Below are 9,502 nucleotides of genomic sequence, written 5' to 3' on the forward strand. Positions count from 1 at the left end.
ATCTGCTATAGCTTTATTTTACTTCCATCCCCTTTACTTTGCTGCTTTATCTTTAACGACATAAAGCTGCTACAGTCATTAGAAGATACTAATTTGTTGTTATGCTTTGTTTCCAGCACATCGAGTCAAGAACCCTAGCTATTGCACGGAGCCTCACTCAGCAGCTTCAGACCACCTGCCTCACACTGGTCTCAAGCCTACAGGGGCTGCCACAGAATGTTCAGGATCAGGTTTACAGTGTTGGGTCAATTGCAGGTGATGTCTACAAGAGCTTTTGGTCAGCATCCTCCTTCCAAGAATTATCAGACAGCTTTCTTATCACTAGCAAAGGACAGCTGAAGAAAATGAAGGAGTCTCTGGATGATGTGATGGATTATCTTGTTAACAACACACCGCTCAACTGGCTGGTAGGTCCCTTTTACCCCCAACTGCCTGGCATTCAGCATGCTGAGAGCAAAGGTGAAGGGGAGAAAAATTCCAGCCAGAAAGACAAACAGCCTGAACACGCTATTGAATAAACTGCATAGCATGCATGTACTCTGCTGACTGACCAAACAAGTGGCCTTAGCAAGTGAAGCTGTCAAAAAAGCCTTGGAGAAAAAAAAAATCTGTAAACATAGGAGTGGGGGAATGATCATGGAATAATAGAATGGTTTAGGTTGGAAGGGACCCTATAGATCATCTAATCCAACATCCCTGCCATGCCACTCATCTAGACTAGGTTGCTCAAGGCCTCATCCAGCCTGGCCTTGAACACCCCAGGGCGGGGACATCCCACGCTTCCCTGGGCAATCTGTTTCAGAGTCTCGCCACCCTTGGACTGAAGAACTTCTTCCTAACATCCAGTCTAAACCTGCTCTCCTTTAGCTTAAAACCATTTCCCCTCGTCCTGTTCCTGGACACTCTTGTGAAAAGTCCCTCTCCAGCCTTCCTTCAGGTACTGGAAGGGAGTTATAAGATCCCCCTGGAGTCTTCTCTTCTCCAGGCTGAACAATCCCAGTGCCTTCAGCCTATCCTCGTAGCAGAGATGCTGGAGCCCTGGATCATCTTTGTGGCCCTTGTCTAGTCTTGTTCCAACTGATCTAGGTGATCTGAATCATAACAGAGGAAGTACACTCTCACACATGGGCTGTATTGTCCTGTGTAGTTAAGCCACTCTAATAACTTTCCAGAATGCCCAAATATTGGCAGCTTACAGTTGTCAAGATACCTTGTTTGTCTGTCCAGAAACCTCACCATGCTTATTAATGGTAATATTACCATTAGTCTAAATGAAACCTGCTGTAGCTAAAAGCATTTGATATACTGCTTAACTGTACCAGAATGCCATAGAAGCCATATATATTATGAAATACATTTAAAAGCCCTGCAGTACAGCTAGTTATGCCTAAATTCCATGTTTGCTGCAGATCATGCATTTGATTATTATGCACCTGGCTGCCTCAAATTCTACTGCTACACAGTTCATGATGAAAATTCTGTGACTGCAGAATTTCAAAGCTGAAAGTGGGGTTTCTGAACAAGTCAGCTGGAGTTACTCAAATGCTGTGACAGTGTTAACATTAATTATATAAACTTAACTATTGTGTAACACAGTAACCTGACCACAGAATCATAGAATATCTCAAGTTGGAAGGGACCCGTAGGGATCATGGAGTCCAACTCCCTGCTCCTCGCAGGACTACCTAAGACTAAACCGTATGACTAAGAACATTGTTCAGATTCTTCTTGAACTCTGACAGTCTTGGTGCTGTGACCACTTCCCTGGGGAGCGTGTTCCAGTGATCAGCTAAATCATTATCAAAACATTTTTTTAATATCCCATATAAAGACAAGATTCATGCTGTTTGTACCTAGGTGCCTTTTTCTGTGGGTTGTTTTTTTTTGTAGCCATCTTTTTGTAATTCATTTTGTATGTTAGTAATAAATGCTTCAGTAGCCAAAGTCTGTCTCCATTTCAGTGGTGTTTAAAACAAATGTGACTTGCTGTTCTGTAACTCCTTCAAACTGGGTCCAGCAGAAAGCAAGCTTGAAATGCAAATGCAGTAGATGTGCATTAATGTATTTGTGTGTATGTGTATGTAGGTAAGATACTGCTGAAGCATTTCCTTCCTCCCTTTGAGTTCTGGTGCATCCCTCCATTCAGTCTTTGCTTTACTGCTCTTTTTTGGTGTTTGCTGTTGCCTGCCTTTAATGACGATGACCTAAGCTGCCAGCTGATATTGAGAAGGGTATGGACAAAAAACCCACAGTTCTTCCTTCGCAGTAGGTCCTCTGTGTGCATGAGACTACTGGCTACCTGCTTTTGCTGCTGGCTCCATGTGAACACTAGATACTCTTCAGCTGCAAACACCAATTTTTACCTGTTTATTTACCCTCTTTTGAACTTGAGTGACTAATACAGATTAACACTCAGCTGCTTGGGTGGAATTGTTCATCAATAAGCCCTGTGAACCCCTTCCCTGGAGGAGAATTATTAAGAAATAAGCTTTCTTGGTTTAGGGCTGGCCAGGTAAGTTGTCTGTGTTGTTAAGGCACGCCCTGTGCAACTGTGTGTAGCAAGTGTTCAGTGTAGCAATGCTGGCCACCATTTTCAAAGAGCCACCAAATAGTAAGAAGCAAAAATGAAGTTCAAAGAAAGCTTGTCACCCAGTGAGATGTTGCTACATGAAACAAGATGTCTGCCTGGTACCATGTGGGCACTCAAGCAAAATTACCTGTAGTCTAGCCTTCTAACGTGAGAGGACTTCTTAGCTGTTAAGTCGTGGTTGGTCTAGAAGCATTTGGAAGGCTGTTTTAAGCACAATATTGAATTAAATTGTAACAACAAAGGATTACTGATGAATTCTATAACTTCCATCTTTAAAGACTCACTTTTTGTAAGGTGGCTGTTTAACATGAAACTGACATGAGATAGATACTCCTTTCCAGCTAGGGCCTGAGTTAAGCCTTCTGGAATTCTTTCAGCAATTATTTCTCTTTAAGTATTGAATAAGTCCAGCCAGAGAATATACTTCATCTCCACTTGTAATAAAACTTGTAGAGTGCTGTTGTAAAGGTGCTCAGGAACAGAATGGGACTAATGAGGTCTGGAAGCAGCTGGCAGTTCAGAGGCAATTCCCATTCTTGTATGTTTTTGGAAAATCTGAAGGCGTGTGCATTCGTTCTGAGGTGTCATTCAGATAAGGCAGTCAAATTGTTCACTGTAATTTGAGGCCTGAGAAACAGCACCATCAGTACTGATGCAAGAGCAACGCACTTCTCTGTTCTGCCTTAAGTTGCACTACTCTTTTGCAGTTTCTTAGATGGCTGTGCAGCTTTACATCTGTTAGCAAGCAGATGAAGTAGAAAGCAAGGAAAAATATTACCAGCCTAGACCTTCATTTCTCCCTCACTATGCACTGTTGGGTGGCTTCTGTGTAGAAGTTCCTTCGACTTCTGGCCACAGACTTAGAACAGGTGGCTGCAAACAGAAGAATGCCCAGTTAAATGGTTACCTAACGCTTGGGCTAATAATAGCCTGTTACACCAAAATGCTGAGTGCAGGTTCCTGTATCATGTTACTGTGGTGGCTGGATGTTTAACTTGATCCTACCCCTCTGCCTCCTCCTCACCCCCCAAGTGTATAAATTTCTGTCCACTCCCTAAATAGAATGACAAACCTTCCCTTGAAGTAAAAGAGGACTAAACAGCAAATCAGTATGTTCCTGGCTTATTAAATTGAGTAAACATCTCTGGATTTGTGCTTATTAGGGCAGTCTAATAATTTAACACTGAATATTTAAACTAAATTGCAGCTGTAGCTTGTATGGGTATCTTCTTGCTGGTAACTTAGTACAGCACATCTCTAGACTTTATTCTAGTTACAAGTCTACAGATAAAACGGTATTTTTTTTCTATAGCACTCTTAGAGACAGTGACTATTAAAATGCCCACTGGAGGCAAGGATGTGGACACCTTCCAGAGCCATTTTTGGAATAAATTCTTTCTGCCATCCTACCTGTTTCTCTGTCAATACCTGTGTCAAGCAGCTCAGCTTCACTGCTCAGAAACTTGCTTGCTCTTAGTCTAAAACCATTTTTGAGGATACAGCCTTGGCTAGAAAGCTGTGAACTCTCTTTGGAAACTTTTAAAAAAGATAAGACCAGATATGTTGAAAATTACAGGAGAGAGTTGATCCTGTTGCAGCAAGGCAGATAAACTAGATTACATGGAACAGACTCAAAGGCTGATAGTTGTGTGAAAACTGGAATGGTAAAGATTCAAATACTAACAAAGTAATAATCAGTTATAAGGTTATTTAGGGTTGTTTCAGAATTTAGAAAATTGTTTCTCTTTAAGAAATTCAAGAATCATTCATGTTAGTTGACACTTCCCCTTTTCAGGCACTTTTGAAAGAGAGCTATTATTCTATTGTTGCTGATAATCCTTAAATATAAGCATCCACAAATAGCTCCAGGTGCTATAAAAGTTTTTTGCAAACATCCTATTTATAGAATCATAGAATCATTAACATTGGAAAAGACCTCTAAGATCATCAAGTCAAACCATCACACAACACCACCTTGACCATTAAACCATGTCCCCATGTGCCACATCTACACATTTTTTGAACACCCCCAAGGGATGGTGACTCCACCACCTCCCTGGGCAGCCTGTTCCAGTGCCTCACCACTATTTCGGTAGAGAAATTCTTCCTAATACCCAATCAAAACCTCCCCTGGCACACCTTGTGCCCATTTCCTCTTCTCCTATCGCTAGTAACCTCGGAGAAGAGACCGACACCCACCTCACTACAGCCTCCCTTAGGGTAGTTGTAGAGAGCGATAAGGTCTCCCCTCAGCCTCCTCTTCTCCAGACAAAATAACCCCTATTCCCTCAGCTGGTCTTCATAAGACATGTTCCTCAGATCCTTCAGCAGCTTTGTTGCCCTTCTCTGGACCCACTCCACCACCTCAATGTCTTTCTTATACTGTGGTGCCCAAACTTGAACCCAGTACTCAAGCTGTGCCCTCACCAGGGCTGAGTACAGGGGCATGATCACTTCCCTGCTCCTGCTGGAGGCAGTATTCTTGATACAGGCCAGGATGCTCTTGGCCTTCTTGGCCACCTGGACACACTGCTGGCTCATGTTCAGCCAGGTATCTACCAGCACACCCTGGTCCTTTTCTGCCAGGCAGCTTTCCAGCCACCCCTCCCCAAGCCTGGAGCATTGCCTGGGGTTGTGACCAAAGTGCAGGACCCTGTTTACAGCAGCATGCACATTGGTCAAATGCCAATTACAGATCTGTATAAGGATTGGAGTTGGAGGGATGTTGCTAGTTTTCCCTAAACTAAAGAAAGGTGGAGAGCTTTTGAAATGTCTCCCATTCCTTAAGATGACTTTGTTGCAATAATCTTTTCCAAACTGCAACTTGCAGGGATGCTACATAGCTAGTAAAATAGGTGAAAGGATTTGGAAACAACTGATGAATTATTTTTATTTTAAAAAAACAAAACCAAACAACCAAAGCTCCCACAAAACTACCCAACCAATCAACCATAAAAAAACCTCACACAAAAAAAACCCACCCAAAGCCTTATCTAAGCCATGTAATTGAGAAAACGGAACCTTTTTTTTTTTTTAAGCACAATCTGTTGGTCACTGGCATGATCAGAAAGTCTTACATGCAACAGCTTGCTGGAGGTATTGTGGACAGTGTTTTGTTAAATGCATTTCCTTTCATACAAAGAAATTTTATTTCTTCTGGATAATAGTGTGATGACTAAAAATAAGTGCTTATTCTGAAAGTGCACAAAGTAAGAACCATCTCAAATTGTTAGCGGCTCAGTTCTGAAAATATATTAAGCAGGAAAAATTGGATTAATTCAAAGTTAAGTTAGTATTGACATTAGCATTTGTACATGAATACAGCAAAACCCCAAAGTATGTCTTACACTATTCCATGCAAGGATTTTGCAAGTTTTGCACTATTATGTGTAAATGCTTTAACTGCATCTTGCAGAGAAGTGGCAGGAAGAAGAGTCATATCTGGCCTTATTCTCTGTTGCAAGAATTAACTTCCTGCTTTGTTTCAACTCCCTGTCAACTGTGAAAAGTGATATGGAAATGAGTGAGGGTCCTTTACCTAAGCATTGTTTCAGTTAGACTAGTGCAGGTATCAGGCTGCTATTTTAAAATGAGTTTGCCTATGCACTATTTGGCCTTAGTCTTCTTAAGACACCCCATTTGCACTGCACTGTGAAATACTGGGTCAATTGCTGGTAATGGAAAAGCTTGTTGATTAAGTACACTAATTAAGAGTTTTAGGTAAACTGTCATAAGCAGAAAGATGCAAGATCATTCTTGCAGGTAGACAGGATTTCCCTCATTCCTATTGCCTTTTGGTTTTCTTAGGAGACAGATTGTTGATCTAATTTTGGTCAAGCTTAGGTTCACAAAGTGGTCTACGTGTTTCATTGTGTTCACACTAGCACCTGTGATACACTGCTTAAATTCTTCTGAAATTCTGGAAGTTTCCAAAAAGACAGAAAAAAACCAAACCAAACCAAACCACACTAAACAAAAAAGCCTCCACTGTTCAACTTTCTCTCTTTGAGAATAAAACCAAAATAAATAAATACAGATGTTAGCCACGCTACTTAATATGCTACAAGAAGAATCAATTTTAGTTAATACTTTAATTAGTTTCTAAGTCCCTGGTGCCCTATGGGTACCTACTCTCTAAGGAACTAATTGATGTATTTAAAGTGCTTCGGTGCTGCCTACAACCTGATAGCTGAAACAGTAATCCCTTTATCCTTTGATGTGTTCTCTGTTCTGACATGTCTTCACAGTAGGCAAAGCATGGACTTGTCTTGCATACTACCTTGCAACAAATAAAATCATAAGCAAGGTGTTTTGCAGGGTGTTTTAGGTAATGGACTAAAACTGCTTCTCCAATGAGGACTGAGTTGAGTTACACAAATGCCTAGAGGCTTCTTCAAGTTGCTGCTGCTCTGTACATGCAGAACTGAATTCCTGTCAGCATGCAGCAATCACTTTGGGCTGATGCTGTGCCTGGCTACAAGTATGTCACATCACCTACATTAAAGCTAACCACAAATCAAGCTGTAGATGTATTTTTCACTTGGGGCAAAACACAGTTGGTTATGAATAAATTGCTTAATTATATCCCATTTTTCAGAAGTGCCTAAGTAATCTAAGTCCTACTAAGGGGACTTAAGGGTTGGGACTTAAGCTCCTAAGTGTCTTAGCCAACATTTTTAGAAGTGTGTAACATCCATGCATCCACTAATGTCTCTGACAATTCCTGAAACCTGGTGCTGCTTAACAGTACAGAGTACAGCACATGCAGTTAAAGCAGCAGCTGCAGTGGAATTGCCATTCCAGGTATTGATTTTTCAGGAAAGGTTTGGTGTGGTAGGCAGGCAAAGCAGTGCAGAGCCATCCATATCAAGGCTTCTCAGGGCATGTTCTTTTCAATAGCTTGTTGCTCCTAAGGGGTAGAAAAAGGCAAAATACATTAAAAATCTTCCTTTCTTAGTTTTCCAGTCACCAGTTTCAGTAAATACACTCCTCCTAGTTCAGCTCTGTTCCATCCCTACAATAACATCCTACCTGCTAAGCAACTTACCTACATCTTGCAGAGTACTTGGTCCTGTCTTAATGCTATGTGCTTCACATGTGACTGAGCGTATTTCACTATGCAGTCAGTATTTTGGGTCTGATGCTCAGATGAGAGGCTCAGCATCTTTGTCTCCTGGCTTCAGTGAGGAGTATTGCACAAATTCATTTAGTTTTACTTTTAAATTCATTGAAATTTCATTCTATGCAGGTTCCAGATTTCACTATTACAGACCTGTCTTCAGAGTCAGATGATATCCCAGACATTTTGGACTTGGATGAAGATGATCATCAAGACTTTTCACGCACAAATGGCCCTTACACTACAGGGCAAAGAGCTGAATAAAGAAAAGAAGAAACCTGTCTTTTTGATACAATGTACTTTTGCCATGTTTGACTTAGATTTCTCCTTTTAAAAGATGAATCTGCCTAGCTTAGGGATTTTGGGGATATTTTTTGTAATCAGTACTGTTTCACTTAGCTGTATCAAAATTCTCTATTTTTTTTCTACCTAAGGAATGCATGCTACATTAATTCATTAGCATGGGTGTCAAGCTCCCATTCTACAAGCCAGGTATAAGCCTAGCCAGTGCATCCAAATGATTTAATTGTTGCTAGTCATTTGTTCTCCTGCTAACAGCAGCCATGAGAACTCCAGTGCTTTGCATAAAGGGCTGCCAACAAAAGGAGTTGATGAGGATTTGCCCACAAAATTTCCCCTTTCAGTCTACATGAAGAGCACTTCTGCATCTACCTCTTTGCTGCTGGAAGAGGTAAGAGACTGTCTGTCTCAGATTCTCTCAGGTTCTTTTTGTTAGGCTCTGTAGCTACAGAGCTTAGAAGCTTAGAGCTTCCCTTTGGTAAGAGTGCTTGATATGCTCAAAAGGACTCCCTTTCTTTCTACCTGCCTTCTGTGTGCAAATATTTTGGCCATCCTGATGCTATCAGTTGTGGGGCCTGAGACTAGATGAATGTAAATGCTTAAGAAGGAAAGTGTTCCAGGAATAACTACGATGGTTGAAAGTAAAAGAGACTGTATGAAGGAAAACCAGGGCAAAGATACTAACAGACATGGGGCAAAATTGCAAAAACAAAAACAAACAAAAAAAACCAAAACAAACAAAAAACACAAAAAAACACCCAAACTGAATTTAGGGATGCTTCTGGTGACAGTAATGATCTTTTCGTGTTTAAATAATGTCTCAGATATTCGCCAAGGAATGTCAAATTCACTTGCACACAGTGACTTCTGTAGGAGTTGGGGTGAGTGGGAACTGGAGTGGAGGCAGGCTTGTTACATTTCTTTCTGAGGATCAGGCTGAACTCCTTCCACAGAGATCTCCTTGGTGTTGCTGGGGTGACTGCACCAAGTCTGGAGATGTTGCACGGTGCTACTCTCCTACCAGCCGTGGAAACACTGCCCGGCAGTTGGTATAGCTGTGAGGTTGGCACCTCCGCTCTCTCATGATGAAACACTTGGTTGTTGTGAAACTTTGAAGTCTGGTCACTGAAATGCCTTGGAATAAACGTTTGAACCGCACAGCCTGCTGCTGGTGTGTTTTACTTGGTTTTTGTGTTAAATCACAGAGTCACAGACTGGTAGGGGTTGGAAGGGACCTCTAGAGATCACCTACTCCAACCCCTCTGCCACAGCCCGGGCACCTAGAGCAGGTTGCAGAGGAACGTGTTCAGGTGGGTTTTGAAGGTTTCCAGAGAAGGAGACCGCTCAACCTCTCCGGGCAGCCACCCTCACAGTAAAGAAGTTTGGTTAGTCCTCATGTTTTGTTGGAACTCCCCATGTTCCAGTTTGTGGCCGTTGCCCCTTGTCCTGTGCCACTGAGAAGAGTATGCAGAAAATGCCGTTGCCAGAGGTCA

At 41.8% G+C, this 9,502-nt stretch overlaps 1 protein-coding gene across 2 annotated transcripts in view; it reads left to right on the forward strand.

The window, feature by feature from the left end:
* Nucleotides 1-8,395, forward strand: part of PLIN2 (perilipin 2) — a 12,155-nt gene extending 3,760 nt beyond the window's left edge. Inside the window, exons 7-8 of one of the 2 annotated variants that reach the window (XM_008947871.1) lie at nucleotides 117-407; nucleotides 7,839-8,395. In XM_008947871.1, coding sequence (XP_008946119.1) covers nucleotides 117-407; nucleotides 7,839-7,973 — 426 coding nt within the window. In that variant the 3' untranslated portion in view covers nucleotides 7,974-8,395. Of the gene's footprint in view, nucleotides 1-116; nucleotides 605-7,838 lie in introns of those variants that run through there. The other variant, XM_008947872.1, reaches the window with a different exon arrangement.
* Nucleotides 8,396-9,502: the final 1,107 nt, after the last annotated feature.

Source organism: Merops nubicus, unplaced genomic scaffold (genome assembly GCF_000691845.1).
Source record: "Merops nubicus isolate BGI_N331 unplaced genomic scaffold, ASM69184v1 scaffold34809, whole genome shotgun sequence".
NCBI lineage: Eukaryota > Metazoa > Chordata > Aves > Coraciiformes > Meropidae > Merops > Merops nubicus.